Source organism: Clarias gariepinus, chromosome 5, assembly GCF_024256425.1.
Source record: "Clarias gariepinus isolate MV-2021 ecotype Netherlands chromosome 5, CGAR_prim_01v2, whole genome shotgun sequence".
NCBI classification, from domain to species: Eukaryota; Metazoa; Chordata; class Actinopteri; order Siluriformes; family Clariidae; genus Clarias; species Clarias gariepinus.
The window spans coordinates 8,545,123-8,566,613 of NC_071104.1; the positions used below are offsets into that span (position 1 = coordinate 8,545,123).

The 21,491-nt window shown below is 38.1% G+C and overlaps 1 protein-coding gene across 1 annotated transcript; it reads left to right on the top strand.

The window, feature by feature from the left end:
- Positions 1-1,973: 1,973 nt before the first annotated feature.
- sh3bp4 (SH3-domain binding protein 4) lies at positions 1,974-20,084 on the top strand. The gene is made up of 5 exons (XM_053496178.1): positions 1,974-2,099; positions 8,726-8,935; positions 9,043-11,393; positions 16,698-16,886; positions 17,381-20,084. The coding sequence occupies exons 2-5, from the start codon at positions 8,818-8,820 to the stop codon at positions 17,603-17,605; spliced, it is 2,883 nt and encodes a 960-aa protein (XP_053352153.1). The 5' UTR covers positions 1,974-2,099; positions 8,726-8,817; the 3' UTR covers positions 17,606-20,084.
- The last annotated feature ends 1,407 nt before the right edge of the window (positions 20,085-21,491 follow it).

The following is a 21,491-nucleotide window of genomic DNA, read 5'->3' on the forward strand; positions in this document are numbered from 1 at the left end:
AAAACTAGATTAAATAGTAATGCCATATTAATTACAGAATTAAGTATTTACATTGATTGTAAATAATTATATTTAAAGAATTGTGGATTATTATTCACAACATACGGGCTTGAAGTATTTTGCAAATGAAAACCGGTTATATATCTTCATTCACAAGTAATTTTATCACGAGTCCCGGTTTGACTTGAACACAACTCATAGGTGCCCATTATTATATTACCTTATATATATAGTATAATTATTTAATGATAATATATATAATATTATTTTTTTATTATTTTTTTTTTATTATTTAAATAATTTAAACTTTAAATAATTATACTGTATACAGTCATGGCCAAAATTGTTGGCACTCCTAAAATCTTTCCAGAAAATCAAGTATTTCTTACAGAAAAGTATTGCATTAACACATGTTTTGCTATACACATGTTTATTCCCTTTGTGTGTATTGGAATAAAACACAAAAAAAAGAGAGGAAAAAAGCTAATTTGACATAAATATTTGGCTGGACAAAATTTATAGACACTGTTTCAAAATTGTGGATAAATAAGATTGTTTCAAGCATGTAATGCTCCTTTAAACTCACCTGGGGCAAGTAACAGGTGTGGCCAGTGTAAAAATCACACCTGAAAGCAGATAAAAAGAAGAGAAGTTTACTTAGTCTTTGCATTGTGTGTCTGGGTGTACCACACTAAGCATGGACAACAGAAAGAGGAAAAGGGAACTTTGTGAGGACTTGAGAACAAAAATTGTGGAAAAATATTAACAATCTCAAGGTTACATCTCCAGAGATCTATGTTTGCCTTTGTTCACAGTGCGCAACATTATCAAGAAGTTTGCAACCCATGGCACTGTAGCTATTCGCCCTGGGCTGGATGGAGAGGAAAATTGATGAAAGGTTGCAACGCAGGAAAGTCCGGATAGTGGATAAGCAGCCCCAAACAAGTTCCAAAGAAATATGGCAGGAGACCCAGGAGGACCCCACTGCTGACACAGAGACATAAAAAAGCAAGTCTACAGTTTGCCAAAATGTACTTAAATAAGCCAAAATCCTTCTGGGAAAATGTCTTGTGGACAGATGAGAACAAGATAGAGCTTTTTGGTAAAGCACATTATTCTACTGTTTACCGAAAACGGAATGAGGCCTACAAAGAAAATAACACAATACCTACAGTCAAATATGGTGGAGGTTCAAAGATGTTTTGGGGTTGTTTTGCTGCCTCTGGCACTGGGTGCCTTCACTGTGTGCAAGGAATCACGAAATCTGATGATTACCAAAGGAGGTAATCCGTAGTCACACTGTAGGGCCCGGTGTCAGAAAGCTGGGTTTGCGCCCGATATCTTGAGTTTTCCAGCAGGAAAATGACCCCAAACATACTTCAGAAATCACCCAGAAATGGATGGCAACAAAGTGCTGGAGAGTTCCGAAGTGGCCAGCAATGAGTACAGATCTAGAACCCATTGAGCAACTATGGAGAGATCTTAAAATTGCTGCTGGGGAAAGGCGCCTTTCCAATATGAGTGACCTGGAGCAGTTTGCAAAGGAAGAGATGGTCAAAAATTCCGTGTGAAAGGTGTAAGAAGCTTATCGATGGTTATTTCCAAAGGGTGTGCAACCAAATATTAAGTTAAGGGTGCCAATAATTTTGTCCAGCCCATTTTTAGAGTTTTTGGACATTTTTGGCTGTTTTTTCCTTCCTGTTTTTTTTTTGTTCTGTTCCAATACAAACAAAGAGAATAAACATGTGTATAGAAAAAAACATTTGTTAATTCAATACTTTTCTGTGAGATATATATATATATATTTTTTTTTTACTTTAATGTCATTTCTAAAATAATACTGTTTTGTTTTGTTGTTTTGGTTTTTAAAGAATTTGGGAAAAACAGCCATAAAGTCATTTTGTATGCTGTGGCAGGGGGCCAGGAGTGGGCGGGGCTTACACATTGGTTCAACCGTCCAACCAATCAGGTGTCTCGAGCTCTCCCCATGAGGAGCAGCAGTGTGGACTGATGTTCGCGCTCTTATCAGCTGCACTGCGCGTCCGCGTCCCTCTGCGTCTCCCGGAGGGACATTTACCCGAAACCTGGACACCGCTGGAGTGAGTAAACTTTCTGTCTCTCTGTCCGTTTCATTTCTAACTCTTACACAAGCTGTAGCAGTGGTTTAAATGGGTTTGTGCGGGTTTTGTTTTATTGTTGATGCTGGTTTTCTCCACACACACACACACACACACACACACAGAAGTGTTGAAATCCTGGCATGCAGGTGGAGTTTTATACAAGTCTCAACTTTACACCATGAAACTTGTGGGTGTTCATTCAGTCATGAAAATGAAACTTGCATTGTATTGCTGTTCCTAATAACAGAAAGTGAGTAAATATAACGTGGGTTCAGTTATGATTTTATTTATTGTGTTTGTGAAAGAAAATCTGAGCATGCCTTTTCATCCTGCTTCAACAAGTGACCAAGATTTTATCTAAAGGCTAAGAGTTTTAAAGGCTTGACAACTTACTATAGAGCTTTGTTTAATTGTTTGTTTGTTTGTTTGTTTGTTTGTTTTTGTTTGTTTGAATTTCATACAATCCAGTGTCATGTTGTTTATATATTATTATTATTATTATTATTTTATCATCTGTGCTGGTGGTCTTAAGGATCAAGGATTACTATATTATATTGAGGTTAGAACTGTCGCCTTGCACCACCAGGGTTCTGGGTTCGATTCCCGTCTCAGGGTCTGTGTACATGGAGTTTGCATGTTCTCGCCTGGCTTGGTTGGTTTCCTTGCACAGTCCAAAGACATGCAGATTAAGCTAACTGGCGTTTCTTACTGTGTGAATGTTGACCAAAGGTTCTACTGTGGTCGTAAAAATGGGATAAATACAATGGCTCCTAATAGCATCCACAGTCTCTGGCTGGAATACAGAGGTTCCTAAATGGATCTGAGCAGATGCAGTATAATAAAAAAAAAATGTTTTGGTGATTGATACATTATAAAATTTTAGAATAAAAATAATAAAGTAAGTGTTTGAAATGCATATAAAAATCTTTCCACAGGATATGGGACATGTTTTATTATTATTTTTATAATTTATATTATTATCATTAATATTTCTACCTTTTTTAAACATAACTTATCGTGAACATAAACATCATTCACATTAGAATTCTTGTTTTTTCAGCTTTAATAGATGAAGACAAAAAAATGAAGCTAATTAAACTAGATGAAAGAGTAATGCTACATTCATTACAGTAAGTTTTAACTTTGATCTTGAATAATTCAATTAACAGATTCGCTCTGCATATTCTTCCATATTCTTTTCAATCCATATTTTTTCTACTTTGGCAAATAGTCTGACTTTGTAGATGGAATATCAATGACAAAGACATTGACAGTGAATTTCCCCCCTGCTTTCATAACACTCTATACAGAATGTATGAACATACATTGAATCGCACATTCACTTCATTAAACATACCTGGTACAGTAAAGGACATCTGAAAGTTAGTCCGGTATTTTGATTCGCCTTTGTACGTGTGTGTATTCTGCTCTCTGGAAATAGGGAAATCTTTTCAGCAGGTCAAAGTGATTCGCTTGATATAACTGCGAGATGGCATAAGGGGAGAGTTTTCAGGAACTCATCGCAAAGGCATTTCCTCTGTGTTTTCCTCTGTCGCTTAGCCATTTATTCAGACTGCAGAGTATCTGTCTGTTGTTTACATTTGTACTTCAGTATTTCATGTATTATTATTATTATTATTATGTGGAAGTCAGAATCCTACCGCTGACCTTTTCATGCATTCAGGTAATAAATTGTGCGGAAATGTTTATTCGGGCTGCGCAGCATCTAGCAAATGGCCGTGTATGAAATTGTAAGCCCAAGCAATGCGAGAGATGATTTTGACCACTGAAAGTCATTCCAAAGTGAAAATAGTGCACGTCAGGATTCATTGTCTGTATCACATAGCGCTCCTACTATGGCTGCTGTGAATACTAATAACACTTATTGATATCATATCCACAATGTTAAGTAAATTGCAAAATGTTTTCTTATTATATAGATGTATTATTAGTATATCGTTGACACAAAAGTGAAACAATCTAATATCACAGGGTCTGTTCAAGAAAACACTCACATGACCATGCAAGGAAAACGGATCAAATCTCTTCATTTTTGCATGTTTAAGACAAAACACTTTTATAACTGCAGTATAAACAATTTCAGATTTCATGGTGCAAAATGAAGAAACATTCAGTTTGTGATAATTAGGGGAAACATTCCTAAGGTTGTCCCAAATCACTCTCTTTTATCAGGGTCCTCCTTCATAAGGGAGGAAATCCTGTCATTCTAAGGATAACTGTTTGACTGATGGGCTTTAAACTAACATTAAAGAGATTAACACCTCTATGTGCTCTTTCTTGCCCCAATGTTGGACAGTCCTTTCTCATTTGGTCGTCTTTAGCATTGGATAAGAGCCAATGAGCAATAAGGCCATCATAGAAACAGTGACTGTTTAAAGTTTCAATCGTACTTAGACAGGACCACTGTAGTAAAATGTACCCCTTATAAAAGTAATGTTAACTTTGTTTTTAACTGACATACCTGAAACCCCAAATACACAGTCCAAGGCTTTCCCCATTAACACACCAGCAAGGCTTCCATACAGTATAAACACTTTTTTTTAGGTCAAACCATCGTTGACCTTTGCTGTGTTGCCGGCATGTATCTGTGCAAATAATCTCATTAAAAGGATGTTTACCAATATTTATTTATTTATCACCCCAAAAGTAAAAAAAAACTAAAAAAATAAATAAATAAACAAATTATAGACAAACTCTGCATAAATTGACTAGCCGTACATTGTGCATATTTCCGCTTTTGTAGTTATGTTGGCACATGTACCCATTAGCATTTTATACGTAAAGTTTCCATACAAATTTTTGGATGCAGAATATGAATAATTTCTTACAGTTTAATTAGAAAAATAAAACTGTCTTTATTTTTGGTTAAAGGGAATCTGATTCATGTAGTCTTTATAGACTTTACGATTTTGATTGTTGTGATAATTAATATTAATATTTTTACCATTTAAGCTTTGGAGACTTTGTAATGCTTCTGAATGTTTCATCATTTTATTCTACAAATGTCCAGCTAGTCTGTATTTCATACTTACAGTAGATTATATACAGTAGATTGATTATTTGTCAAATACATTAATCAGTAGTATTTTTTTCTTCTATTGCTTTGATAATATACCATTGTCTCACATGTATAACACTAAAATACAAACAGTCCAGTCCAGTATATACTGTACAATAGAATACAAGTAATAAACTTTACTTGCAACAAGTGGTTTCATAGCACTTGCAGGCTTTTCATTCTTAAACATACCTTACACACATATCTGTCCGTCTCTTTCTCTCTGAGTTCAAGTGGCTTAAAATTTTGTCTAGGAAACTTGCCTATGCGTTTAAGGAGTGTGCAAAGAAATAGTAAAAGCGGGTTTGTACGAGTCCTTCACGCTGCTACATTCAGGGATTTGTCTAAAGATCCTCTCATCTAAATGCCTTTCCTCGGCCAGACGGTCCCCATGGAAACCGGCGCCGTGTGCTTCTGAAGAGCTTGCTGAATCTGAGATCAGGCTTAAAGAGGACACAGGGACACTACCCTCGCATCTCAGTCATTTTGTTTTGATTAACGTATAGCTTTTATTACTTTGTAATTCAGTGTTAATGGTGATGATTAATTTTTTTGTTTTTAATTTTTGATTAATTTAACCTTTGATTTTCAATGCACAACTGATAACACCGTGATTTCACCCTATTTATCTTATGACACTGTTGTACATATAGCTCTTTCACACTTGGTCTATTTGAAGTTTGTGCTGCATGCATTTTAATCTCATAGAGATTATATTTCTGTCATAATCAAAGATATAAATTAATTTGATTAATTCATCAGGGTTTAATTTAGAACTGGCTCACACTGCTTAGTAGCCAGGAACATGCGTAAAGTCTGGGGAATGTGCATGCATGTAATGCAGATAACTGCGCATACTCACTTTTTAGTATAATTACACTTTGCACATTATGCACATTTTATATAATTTATATATTTGAGGTATTTCTATTATAATTGTATCTTATTGTAACATTAGTAAATTTGTAGATTTGTACATCTCATCACATTTTTTTTTTATTTGACATTTTTCAAGTGCAACTGTAGTGAAATCGTTCTATTTTCCTATTCCATACTGTCTTTCATTTTAGGTCATGACCACTCGTAAAAGCGCTTCACTGCATATCACACTGTGTGTTGTTGTATACGTGACAAAATAGAATTTAAATTTGAACATTTTTTCCTAAAAAAAAAAAAAATAACACTTCTTGTTCTGGGTGTATGTTGATTTTAGGAAAAATTATAGAAGTAAACTAGTAGTGAAGAAAAATCTTAACATAAACAGTGTGATATTCACAAACTGTGAAGGGGTGTGTGCACAATAATAAACACTAATTGTACTACAGTGACAATGTACTTCTGCGTTTGACAGCTGTTGTAACGTTTCTATATTCAGCAGTACACTGGCACCTCGGCATACGAATGCCTCGCCTTGTGAATTTTCCTTTGATTGTTTTTAATATGCAAAAATATAATTCTAGTGTTGGAAATCGGTAATATTGAAAAAATATTCCTGGGTGGCTGGAACGGATTATCAGCATTTACATTATTTCCCATGGGAAAATGCATTTTACAGTTTGAAATTTTATCTTAAGGTAGCCTTGCCTCTGGAATGGATTAAATTCGTATGCCGAGGTACCGCTATATGTGTAGGGGACAAAATCAGGCAGATGGTCAATTTTAATAGTGTTCACTGTTTCTAGTCTGCATTTTGTTTTCCTCCCCAATCAAAAAAGGTACAGAATACATGATAGTGTTACATTAACAGAAGACGGAACTGCTAATCCAGACTGAGCAACTGCCTGAAGTTGGGGTATAATCACTTCTGAGTTTCCTGAGCTGTTGTAGATCTATACGGACAAACTTCCTGCCAGATATGTCAATCTAATGACAATTGTCTGGAATGTCTTAGTTTGCTATAGCATTAATATTTCTGTTCACTGGATCTGAGGGACCCAAACCTGTTCCAGCATTGTCCATAAAGAAACGGTCGGTTTGGAAGAACTCACGTGTTTAGCATTGACCTTAACCCCTTTTGAATAGCAAGGCTGTGTTGTTTGGGTGAAGTCATACTGCTATTATAGCTCTTCATGACGATTCAAATCTCAGACCTTTTAATAATTTAAAAATCCCTGAGCATACCTTGATCCTGCAACAAAACAGAGATTAGGCATCACCTTTAGATTAAAGCTAGACATGATTCACAAGGCTTTTGTTCCTGTTCGGGTTCAGTCAGGAACTCAAGGAATGAGCCGATGAAACGTGCCTGGACTAGGGCATGAATTTATTTCCCCTTACTGTATTATTCGTGACATGTCACGACAGAGCATTACACCGTTGGTGCAAGCATCTCTGCATTATGCAATAATAGTGGAACACGGTTTGACTGTTTAAAGGTTTATACCCGAAAAGCCTGTCGTCAGCAGTTCAGAAAACTGTCAATGTTTTTCTCGAGTATTAATAACACTATAAGTTTTAGAGCGTGATGTTTAGAATGTTTATTTATTTTTCAGTTGTTGAAAGAACTCTGTATCAATTTCTACCAGTAGTTGTAAACAGACTGGACGATATCTTTGTGCCATTGGGTGTAGTCAGTGATGCACCAGACTGCATGCAAATTTAGATAAGTGTTTGATCTCGGTAATCATTTGGGCAGAAATATGAAAAAAAAAATAAGGGAGGATTTTTATCCCTCTCAGTATTAAGCATGTAATCAGAGATAGGGTTCTTAAAAACATTAGATACCATTGACTTTCACTGCACCTGAAATGTTTATAGATTTTACCCCTTTAATATCCTCACAAAGAAAAAAAGCAATGGAAAGCTTTAATTGTATTTTTTTTAATTAAGTGCTCCAATTAATTTCCTAATTGAAGCAATAATACCAGCAATCTCACCAAAACAGTCTCTTCTAAATGGTTGTTTTTGTAAATATGTTTACTAAATAAATAAATAAATAAATAAAAATGCGAGATTTGCAAGATTTTATTTGATGCAACAGCACAAATCTTTGCTTAATTTTTTTTGTGGCATGGTATGAAGCAACAGGCATACTATTTCTAGATACGTAAAGTGGATTTCCTTTTGGCATAGAAAACTGTACCAAGTGGTACAGATGGCTCAAATATTTTTTTAATCAGATACTGTATAGTGATTTTAAAATTTAAAATACCTTAACCACAGGCAATTCTGCAGGATGCTGTTGTAGTTAAAGTTTGTAATCAGCCAAATGGTACTAGCCTAATTAGTTAGTTTTATGACAATATTACTAATAACACTTTATGCATCTGCTAATAAACCCATGGATTATTCCAATTAAGGTAAATGAATTGAATCTTTGCCCTACGATGGATTGGGACCCCGTCCAGGCTATACCTTGCCGAGAGCCCCGAGTCCCCTAGGATGGTCTCCAGGCGTCTCATGACCCTGTACAGGATAAACGGTCCAAAAATAAGCGAAAGAGTGAGAGAGAGAATTTAGGTCTGAATAAAAAAATTGAACACAATAGGCAATAAATATCTGGCCTTTTCTTTTGTTTTCCATGCAGATCAGATTGAAAAGCTGCTGGTAACAGTTGAGTCTAGAAGATGGGACAGGCTTCTTGACAGTGAAAGGAAATATGCAGCAGAAGAACTAAGCATGGCTGCACATCGAATTCGAGCAACAAATAACAACAATGCAATACCACGCTGCAAGTCTGAGGGAACTCTTATTGAACTAAGCTCTGGAGTGTCAGAAGCCACCCTCTATGAGAAAGGTTTCTCTTCCATTTCTTCTTTTTTTTTCTCTACTCTTCATATAGTGTCTAGAACATACGTTCATCTACATTTGTTTTGCATTTACTTAATTCACTCTGTTTTTCAGGGCCGAGCCCCAGCACTTTACGGCTGGAAACTACTGCATCAATTGAATCTGCCAGAAAAGTCATCGCCATTAAAGATTATTGTCCATCAACCTTCACCACATTAAAGTTTTGTAAAGGAGACCATCTTTATGTTCTTGACACGTCTGGTGGAGAGTGGTGGTATGCCCATAACAACACAGAAATGGGATACATCCCAGCAGCCTATGTCAAGCCCGTCCCGCATGGAGAATCTTTGTCCTGTGACAGTGGTATGATTGACGGCATAGGAGACACTTCTAATGATGAGGGGTCCAGAGTGCTCGAGCAACGTGGAGAGTGGTCAGAGCAAGTTAAACCTACTGTTCCTCAAAATGGAAACCCCTTCATGAATAAGCGGATGTCTCTCAACCCATTCCTTGAAGGTGCTTTACTTACTGATCAAAACACTATCCAGAGCTCCATGGATCGCCTCGGTTTCGATACGTCCTCCTCTCCAGACTCAAAAAACAGCAGCAGTATTAACGTCAACAAGTTTGGAAGTAATATTTTGGATACATATGGTTTGAGCCCTGGCACAGAGAAAGGTCCAGTTCTTAGAAGGAACAATCCATTTTATAGAAGCAAGCGTTGTTACAGTTTGTCCGAACTGTCCATCCTACAGTCACAGGCAGATGCACCTCCAGAATTCTTGGGGTTTTTTGGTAGTATGAAAGCGCCTTCACCCGAGCAGTTTCAGAGTAGAGAAGACTTCAAAAATGCCTGGTTAAACCACCGTAAGTTTACAAGGTCCTGCCATGACCTAGATTCAATTGGGCAAAATCCTGGATGGGGTCAAACTCAGCCATTAGAGACCAATATCGTGTGCAAACTGGACAGCTCAGGTGGCGCTGTTCAACTACCTGACACTAGTATCAGCATCTTTGTACCTGAGGGCCACGTTGCACCAGATGACACTCAGCAGATATCCTTAAAGGCCTTGCTGGACCCACCATTGGAGCTAAACAATGACAAATGTACTACTGTGAGCCCTGTGGTGGAGATCAAGCTTAGTAACATGGAAACTAAAACCACTGTGACATTAGAGATGAAAGTGTCTGTTGTAGTCAAGATGGAGAGTCGACAAACGACGGAAGTGATCTGTGTCCGCAGCGATTGCAAGGACGGACCCTACGTTCCAGTTCCTCACGTCTTTATGTATGGAGATACAATCCAGGTAACCTTGGACAATTTGGAGCCATGCATGTATGTATCAGTCGTTGCTCAAGCCAAGGTTTTAGCCCCATACAACACAGTCTGGGAGCATGTTGTAAAGAAAGTTACACTTGGCGTATACGGCCCCAAGCATATCCATCCATCCTTTAAGACAGTCGTTGCCATGTTTGGTCATGATTGTGCCCCAAAAACATTGTTAGTAAGTGAGGCCAAAAAACAGTCACACTGTATTCCACCAGTATCCCTTCAACTCTGGGGGAAACACCAGTTTGTACTTGCCAAGCCACAAGATCTTAAGGTTGGTCTGTTTTCCAACATATTAAATTTTGAGGTGAAAATTACTGAGCAGACTAGGGTGGTAAGGAGTTTTCAGTTGAAACTCGGTAAAGTATCACGCCTCATCTACTTGATATCCGCTCGAGAGCCGGACAACATCTCAGACTTCACTTTGCGCATTCAGGTTAAAGATGACCAGGACTGCATCCTTGCCCAGTTTTGTGTTCAGACTCCACCTCCTCCACCAAAGGTTGCGCCAAGCTCAGTGCAGCGTCGCTTTTTGAAGAAAAAGGAAACAAACAAAACTGTACTGTCACCTCTTATAAGTGTCACAAAATACCCTGTGTTCCAGGACAGACCAGTTAAAAATGTCAGGTTTGCAAAGCTGCTAAAAACCGTCCTTAGACAAAGCAAGAGCCAGTATTTGCTGGAGTATGTAAAAGGGGATGTGGTGACACTTTTGAGTGATGAAAAAATCAAACTTAAAGGGCATCTTTGGACCAAGGAGTGGTACATTGCATACTATCATGGCCGAGTTGGATTGGTTCATGCCAAGAACATTCTCATAATGGGAAAAGTCAAACCAGTTAATTTAAAGGGGCCTGAGCTGACCTCTACGCTTCTTTTAGAACAAATTCTAGTCCCCAGCAAATGTCTGACTTACATGTACTCCTCATTGAGGACTATATTAATGGAAAACATAAATAGCTGGAGAGCATTTGCTGATGCTTTGGGCTATGTCAACCTTCCTCTGGCACACTTTTGCCGTACAGAGCCGAACAGTGAGCCGGAAAAAGTGGCCTGTGTACTCGAGAAGCTTAAAGAGGACTGCAACACAACTGAAGTGAAGCAAAAGAAGTCTTTCCAAAAGGAGCTCTTTATGGTATGTACTGATCCATTGTTTCTTTATTATTATTATTATTTGAAGTGTAAAAGTATACTCTGTTTTGTTGTGCATTGGAAATCTCAAAGCTGCTAGATCCTAGATTGTGTGTTCTCCGGTTGCACAATGTTATAGTAACACCAACTCGCAGAAAAAAAAAAAAAAAACTTTATAGCATGTTGGTTCTGCACCCTTCTGTATCACAAGGATAAATACTCAATATGCAAAGTAAAAAAGCCTTTGAGTGCCAAGTCAGTACACATCGTCATAGTTATTTAGTACAGTCATATACAGTTTGGGACAGGACCCAACTGAAATGCTACAGCTATTGTTGTTTCATCATCATTACAAAAGCATTACGAGACTTCTGTTATGCACATCAGTTTATGAGCATACCAATAAAAGAGCAAAACACCTCGTTTTTAAGAGATGCTTGTCTTTTAGCTCATATCATCTGATTAATGTACTCTGTAACACCGCTGTTTTTGCTGCAGTCTGCTCATGTGATGTAATTGTTCTAAATGACCTAGCAGGCTCATTTTAACAAGCCAGCAAAAAGCATAAGCTCTGGTTAAATGCAAACGAGATCTCATCAAATACCCTCAGGCTAATAGATGATATCTAGAAAGCTTGCTAAAATGCAGGGTAGAAAGCAAATTTGTACAGCTGTTTCCTTGACCTGTGAAATGAACGGGTTCCTAATGCAGTCTTGTTGGGCCCAACAGTGTGGGCAGTTTTACAGTTTGAGATTACAGTTAGTCTCATCGAATTTACAGTAAAGACATGCTTTATTTCTCTATATAATCCCTTCTACACTAGTGCACTTATCCCAGCGCTTGGATCCCATCATGGTAGAAATTTTCATCATACTGCCTGCTTCACTTCCTGTAAATCGCCGAACATGCGGAAATGTCTTGGAGCGAGGTCAGGACTGTAGGGGGGTGTGGCAGTAACTCCCAACCGAGTTCCTGTAATGTGCAAGTGGCATGGATAAATGATTCTGTGTACACTTCCCACAGACAGATGCATCTCTTCTACAAGTCGGTGACAAGTTATCCCTTGATTGTTAAAGGATTAGACTCCTCAGCGGGAATCGTTATTCAGGGACATACAGACGTCTTTAAAATATTTACATCATTCAGTTGTTTCACTAAAGGCTAAGCTTGTCATCACCGTACTGTGCTTGAAGTCTGTAAATGTCAATCGGTTTTATTCGCAATAAATTTCGCCCAGTATAATATATAAATTTAGTTTATTTGAGGTGAAAGTCTCGAAGCTGTGACACCAGGAATGAAAAGAATCCGTTCTCTAAAAAATAAACTTGCTTGAATTCTCTACTTTCTAAGCACATTCTCAGCTTATTTATATATTTGATCAAAATAACCCTTTAATTAAAAAAAGCTATATAAACGAGCTATAACTGCTAATTATGCAAAGATGAGAGGTGATAATTCTAAAGAAATATTTTCAGTGTAAAATAATGATTAATAAATAAATTGTGATAAATTTATAACCGCCATCTAACAGCTAATATTAAATGAACAGCAGAAAAAAGTTTTGCCTCAAAACTGTGCTATATAGCAGTAGATACTAAATAAGCATTCGCCACTGTACTACTTTAACACAAACCTCTCACATGGATCAGACATGGTCCTTTTTAGGAATTCATACGCTGACGTCCATATGGAGATTTCACGGCTGACGTGTTGTAAATTTCTACACCAAAATCAAGGGAGCATCTTTAAGAATCTGACCAGGCCCTTGGTGATTAGTATTCTGTTCCCTATTGGTGAAAGATGGAAGGAGGCCAGGGTGTGTCTACTTGGCTAAACAGATGTTTCCTTTTTTATTGTTCACATCTAAACAGGATGGCTGTGCGCACAGCAGGAGATGCTCCTTGTTCAAACATACATCCTTCAGTTTGGACCAGGCTGAAGTGATTCAGCTCATCCCTTTTGCGTTTAAAGAACTCAGGGTTCAATATCAGCCATGTTTTCCAACCATAGCATTGGAGATCCATGTCTTGATAGCCACGTTTGGGGCAAGACTAAGCAGGATTAACAAGATCTGGCTTTGATGCTGAGCATGCAAATAATCAGCAAGAAAAAAAACATATTATGTAGTATTTCACAGTGTAATGCAAGTTGTTGGGCAGTGCATCCTGTCCCAGATGACTTCTGGCAATTTGTTGACTTCAAATTAATGAAGTCGTCCTGCTACCCGTGCCTTGCCAAAGCCTTCCCAGAGCTGACACGCCATTTCTGAGTAAGGTGCTTGGCTGATGTATTCTGATTTCCTGATGGGTCACACACACATCCTCTGCAGGCCTGTGGTACCATACTGCTCCCCCTGCAGGGCTCCATCTGTGAGAAGCTTGTCGGCTTTTCAATAAAGCTGGCCGTACTGCCACTGGGGCTGGTTTGACTAATTTCAGCATCCTTAACAACCACAGAGGTGACAAAGTGGCTAGCATTCTCAGGGAATATAGCACCATGATGATAAATTGTGTGGCCTGTTTCTTCATTAATGAGCTCTTTGCTGAGTCCACTGTGAGACTTGAGTACCTCAATGTGTGCAAAGTGGGTGGAGGGTGAATATCTCCTGAATGGCCTGGTTTTCCGTGGGGAAACACAGGAGCATGTTTTTTTTTTTTTTTAGTCCAGTTAGAGTTCTGATTCTGCCAGCCATCATACATGGAAAAGTGTAAAGTCCAGTCCAGTGGTTACGCTATGAATTACATTCCGAACGCAGTCCACAATCCTTCTTCCAAGAAAGGAAGTCGACACCTTTGTTTGGGTGTGATTATTAATGAGGTTATGAGCTCCAAGGGGTTTGGGATTTAAAACGACGCGAGTATCCCTGTACAATGAACCTTTGGGGTTTTTAGAATATAAAGTGTTGATCTAAAAGTGCTGCACAGATAACATCTGGCCATGAACTCTTCTCTCTAATTACACTTAATGTAGTGCTTAAACCAGGCTTTTAAAGAACCTTATGAGCCATACTCATACAGGACTGTTTTTTTTTTTTTCAGCTGTAATCCACACACTACTTATTAAGAAGGCGAATGCCTAAATTTATAATTAAACATGTGCGACAGGGGAGCTGAAGTCAGGTCATCTGTAATTATAATACAGATTTATGAAAAATTTTTTACAAAAGTGAGACAGTGAATTAATATAGTTTTTTTTTTTTTTTTTTTATATGCAACCGGTGTTCAAGTCAAACTGGGACTTGTGGTTGTATAGAATACAGTTATGAGAGTACAAACTACCTTAGTTTCTCTATATTATCCCCTGCTACACTAATGCACCTATCCCTGCATTTCACTAGCGCTTAGACACCATCAAGGTAGAAAGTTTTCTCAGTAAGAGAGACCCATGATTGGACTGTCATAAACACTGGCCTCCCAGGAACTCCTTTAATGTCTCAAACATGTGTAAATGGTTTGAAGCATGGTCAGGACTATATATTTAACTCCCAGGCAAGTTCCTATAGAGTGCACATGGTGTTGGTGAATGATTGTGTGTACAGTTCCCACAGACAGATGCATCTCTTCCGCAAGTCGGTGACAAGATGCTTATCCATTTTTAAGGATCAGGCGTTCTATTTGAGAACGAGTGCAGTGCGTTCTGAGCCACCTCGGCCAGGATCGTCATTCGGGGACACACAGCCTTCTTTTAAATGTTTGCAAGGTTCAAACGTCTCTTGTCAATGTCAATTGGTTTTACACCGTCGTCCATGAAAAATTTCATCACAGGTCCGGTTTGGAATCTTCCAACAATTTTTTAACTACACATATAAATGATTCAGCTGCGTAAACATGTTATGATGCATCTTATTCCTGATGGATTTGTTTAGCAAAGGCACCAATGCTTTGAACTTGTTTAACATGTTCAGTGAATATTAAGAACACCTTTGTTTCACTTGTTACTTTAGCGAACATATAACATATATGATCATCATATAACCAAAACATATATATATATATATATATATATTGTTTGTGTCACTATATTTAAGCTGGAAGGCTGGTATTTAAAACTTCTTGCTCTGGCCCAAAGTGCATCTCCGAGGTTATCAGATGTAAACCTTCCCCCGATTTCCTTCCATACCAAACATTCCATCTGGAATTGTGAAACTAAACATCACAGACTATGTGTCAGTGACGGCACTTGTCATGTGCTGCCGTGTTTACACACTATGATACATTTTCTTTAAAGGCATTAAGGTTTGGTAAGGACAAGCAGCAAAAAAAAAAAAATCACTGAAACCTCACTGAACTTCAGTGAGTCCTTTTGAAGCACACACCAGAGAGAAGAGGGTGGAGGAAGCAGCAAGCCGAATAAAAGCAAACAAACACCGGTCGTTTTTCCATCCACCCCAGCCGGATGTTCCTACTTCCTCCAGTGCTTCCCAGTTGGATGGGACTGGATGGCGCGCTATGCTCGTACTAGCACGTAAATCCCTCACCAAGGGCCTTATCTGCAAGTTCATCAAAGCACATAGTCATTATACGCAGTAGCTTGATTGAAACCGCTCATCCTGTGTACACACACATACACATATGCACATACAGTACATGCTTCAGCACATTTAACCAGCCAATCTGTATTAATGTCACACAATACCTAGTAAGAACCCATTATATATTTAATACTTCCTATCATTCAAATGAACGTGCTTCTCATTTTGCAGCCTGCACCGGGTCATAATTCTTTTACTGTAATGGTTTCTTTCGGTTTTGTGCACGAATAAATGTGTTAGTTTCATGTTTTTGTTAATGTCTCTTGAGTTTGTGGTAAAGGTGCATGCCAGAGCCTGTGCTGTAACCGAAAACAATGCACAATAACTTCTGCTGCAATAGCTGTTTGAACTTGCGTCCACATACTGAAATGAACAACTCTCACAAACATACATACTGTAATAGATGCTTTGTGTGATTTTAGGCTCGAGTTCAGGATGAGAAACTTACCATCATGTTACCATTGTTTTCTCATCAGTATTTTAGTGCTAAGTGGTCACTGATCCAGATCATGTAGGCTACATGGCTGTTAATTAGGATGCAGGGTGGGTACTCTAATGCGTTATTGTCAGGAAGCAATGAGAAACTACAAAACTACAATTTGTGCAAATCCTAATCAACCACTTTATGCATCAAATTGTGTTGCTTAAAAACATACAAGGAAATCCAATCCTGTGTACAAAGCAGCTAATATTCCCAATGCAGCATTTCTTCTTTCTAGGGTTTCTAAGACATTTGTATCGACGCCTTATTGTAAAAGTGTGTTTTGGTGATTTCAGGCCCTGTTAAAACTGGACTGTCAGGGGCTGGTGGCTCAGCTCGTGAAAGACTTTGCGCTTCTTACTGCAGCAGTGGAAGTAGCTGAGCGCTGGAGAGAGCTCGCGGAAAAACTGTCCAAAGTGTCCCGTAAACAGATGGATTCTTACGAGGCTCCTTACCGAGGCACGGATGGCAAGATTGAGAGCGAGGTGTGCAGCAGAAACACACACACACACACACACACACACACACACATCCACACTTACTGTAAAGAAAATCAAAGGTAAAAGTTGCTAATTTTGCAACAATAGTTGAACTTGTTAATCATGAAATTATTGCTGATATTAAGGCATTTTAATAATTCATAGAGCTACGGAGAAATATTGTGCAAAACTTTTATCTGTAAATTCATTTTTATTATGTTAAATTCTTAACAGCAATTTATTGATTAATGATTAATGACAATTACTACCGTCTATTGTAAGTGATTTATCCAGGTTATAATGGAATACATTTAGCAAAGTGGCAAATTTTTGTTACTGGAATCCGATGAAAACACGAATATTTGTGTGGATTCCAGTTTAAATTGCTGAGTTTTCATAAACTCCGGCAGTCAGATTTTGCCTGTTAACATGCTGAAAATTGGCATTCTCTCATAATATTTGCGTATTCTTCATTTCTCCGATGTCCTTGCACATTTCAGGCCATGTGGAAGCCTGCGTTTGATTTCCTGATAACGTGGGCGGCCCAGATCGGCGACAGTTACAGGGACATACTCCAGGAACTTCACACCGGCCTCGACAGAATGAAGAACCCCATCACCAAGCGCTGGAGGCACTTAACAGGAACGCTCATCCTCATCAACTGCCTGGAGCTCCTACGCAGCACCGCCTTCAGCACCGCTCCCCAGGACGAGTGCGCCATATAAACGTCACAGATGCACCAGATGTTTCAAAGGAATCAGATCAAAAGAAGTAGCCTGTACTTTGCTGTAGATTCAAGGCTGAAATCAAATTGCCCAGAGAGAAATAGCACTTTATGATATAAGGGGGGGGGCCCAGTCCTCTGATACACAGTTTCAAGTGAACAAAGTAGATTTGGAAGGTAATAATAGTGTTTTCCCACTGGGGCAAAATCACACAGACAAATTCTCTGTTCAAAAATGACGCATTGAGTGCTTTTCTGCACAAAATTGAGTTGCCTTCTCAATTGCTCCTGGTCATCAGGTTCAGGTTTTCATCTAGAGCTTCACAAATCGTCTTCATGTCAGTCTGGGTTTACTTCTAGGTTCTCTGGTTTTCTTCCACATCTCATCCACGCATGGCGACTATGTGATGCCCTGCAATGGACCACCATCTTATGCGCCAATAAAGCCCTTCCTGAATATGAATTAATGAATAGGTTTGTACTGAATGTTTAGCTTCCCTGCCTTTCCATCATATTTGTTGCCAGTTATTTTACCATTCGCATGTATGTTTCAATAAAATAAGCAACCTGAACGAACAATCATCACATGTTTAAATGTGTGTGAACAATTCTAATCTACTGTTGGACCCAAGTGAATAAAAATCATCATGGAGTCCACACTGCACTTAATTTATATTATATGCTCCTTAATATTCACACGGCTTTAATCCAACCTGTGATTTGATCGTGGCTAGATCGTGAGTAAGTACCCTCACTCCTACGGATTTCACATATATTAAACCACGTCTTCATTTTAAGCAAGACTGCTGGCACCCATGAACCACGAAAAGCCAAACCACAAAAAACAGCACATTGGTAATATTGTGTGAGTATTGATATTATTTACATTCTGGTTATTCTGCTGTAGATTTAAGATTATTTCAAACCCTGTTTCGAACACTATTAACTTTGTTGAATGTTACGCATTCAAATGACTGATAGAAAGAAATATAATGCTTGAAAATATGTACCAAATAGTGTATTTATGTACAGTAAATGTACATCCGAGTATTAACACTGGTTTGTATTTGTACATAGATTTTTGCAAATATGGTTTCATGCTATTTATCAAGAACCACTAAGATCCACATGGACCATAATGTCTGTACTGCCTAGTTTTATACATTTTTGCACCAAATGAACCATTTCATTATATTGTCACATCTAAAAAGGGCGTTCAGGTCAAACCGGGACTTTGGTTAGCACGGAATAACAACACAATCATGAGAGTAAAAAACTAGTTATCTGCAACAAGTTATCTGCCGATTTTCAAGGATCAAGCATTAGAATCATTAAATCTTTACAGGAACGATTATTCGTCATTCACAGGCCTGTTTTAAAGCATGTGCACCATTCAGAGTCACCGTACTGTTTTCTGTCAATGTCAATCACGTTTACGCCTCCTTTCACCAAAATTCACAAGTCCCGGTTTGACTTGAACGCCCCTTGTAATACACAGTGCTTGATGTCTTTTGTGATGTTGATGAGTATTTATCTCAAAGCATACTTTTTTTTTACTTTATTGTTGGATATGTGCACGTAAACCCTGATGTGAGTGTAAATATTGCATCTAAATCGACTGTAAACATTTTTAGCTAAAGACTCGATTTGTACCTGTGCTCGCTGCAAATTGTATTGTTTGAAGAATGTGACACTTGTTTCGTATCGTATTTAATGTCTTGAGTTTAAAACAGCAACCTTGAAAATGTACGGTTGTGAAATAAACCTGCGCTTTGTATGTTTATGGTTATGCAAGCCATAGGGGGTAAAGGTAAGGGAAATCCAATAATCTGCTTTCTGTTTGCTATTTTTTGCTTGTCAAATGTTTGGATAGCATCTCTGCTTTAGTGAGATTAAAATAATATATTTTCGGGAAAAAACAAAAAAATACCGTTTGTATTTTCAGCAAGATCACTGTTTTTAACCAAGGTTTTTTTATTTTTTCGTTATTTTAGTCCTTTCCCCTTATCTACGATTTTACAATAACGGATTTGACTTCACATAAAAAAACAAGAACGATTTGGTAATAAATACTGAGAGCTTCACACTCTCCTTCACCCTGATCTTATCCATAAATCAACTTTTTATCCACGTTGACTCTTTCTTTGGAAAGGACCACTGAGGAACTGCTTGACGAAAAACACGAGGTCATGATGTTCTTTCATTTTGCATGCTTAGTATAATCACTTTCTGCACTTGTTTATGGGAAGCTGCTTTATACAGAGCAAATGCAAAGGTGAGAAACCTTGTGAAAGTCAAGTCTACTTAGTGCATCACTATTTCACAGGGTTTTATCTCAGTTAAATGTGTATTATTTATGAATAATGGCCAATGGAAAGGAAAAAAAAACTGTAGAAGAGGTGAATAGAGAGAATTTGCATTGTAATTATATGTGACTTTTTCATTGCATGTCTGAAATAAATAGGTTTTATAGTACAGAATTGTTTTCAGTTTGGTCTTTTTGCATTTATTCAAAAATTGCTTTTTTTCCAAGACATCTGCATAATAATACCCACATCGTTAATTTTTCAGTAAGTGTTTTATCCTAGTCAAACTAATGGTTGATATGGAGCCCGTACAAAAAAGTGCCAGGAATACATCCAGGAATATTGTGTATGCACACACACACACACACACACACACAAACATTAAATTAGAGTTAATCTACGGGTATGATCAACTTTTCATCCACTGGCGGACACGATAAAACTCCACAGCCTCCCCACATGAACCATGATTATACTATATATTTTAGATCCTGTTTTTATTTTGAACCTACAATCTTGTGCATCAGTTTAAAGGAGTCTTCCAAGGCACCATGCAACACCTGAGACACACACACACACATGTGAGAAGGTCTTGAGGAAACACAGACACATTACAAAGGGCAGATTGTTCTCCCTGTATCTGTGGGGGATGAAAGGAGAAGCAGTGGAATGGGGTGGGGAGTCAAATTAAAACATGGCAACCCGAGTCTTGGCTGGGTGCAAAAATACTATATCTTACTAATAATTTAAGAAATCTGGTCATATATCACGATCCGATACACCAGGAAATTAATTTATTTAGGTCTGCACAGATGCTTGTTTGTCATTTTTCAAAACTACAGTAGTTACTGTTAGTACTGGCCTGATCCTGACATCCTCACAGGATTAATAGCTAAACAAGGTTTTAACTCAGAGAGGTTGTGTGGTGTGTTCACGTGCATGATCTGTGATATTTTATTCAGCATGTGTTACTGGAATATATAACAATTACGTCACAACAGGGAGATCTGACATACAGCCAGGCTTATCCAGGTCCAGGAGCTGAGCCAAATACCAGCTGCCAGTAATAATAATAATAATAATAATAATAATAATGTTAACAGGCAGCGCGGTGGTATAGTGGTCTCGCACCTCCAGGGTCAGGGGTTTAATTCCCACCTGTGTGCGTTTGCATGAGTTTGCATGTTCTCCTTGTGCCGTTCAAAAACTTCCAGATTGGTGTTCCAAAATTGCCCGTTGTGCTGTGTGTGTGTGTGTGTGTGTGTGTGTGTGTGTGCGCTCTGTGATGGATTGGCACCTGGACTCTTCTGGGATAGGTTCCTATCCCGCAACCCTGTACAGAATAAGCAGTCTAGAAGATGGATGGATGAATGGAATAATTAATGTAAAAGAAATCAAAATGATAATTTAATTCAATTCAGTTTTATTTCCATAGGGCTTTTAACGAAGGTTATTATCTCAAAGCAGCCTCACAAAATGAAAACAAAATTATAGAAATGTGTATGAAAAAAATCATAATGCTCATGTATAAATCATAATGATCCGATTGTCCGTGATGAGCAAGCCGTGGGGCAACGGCGA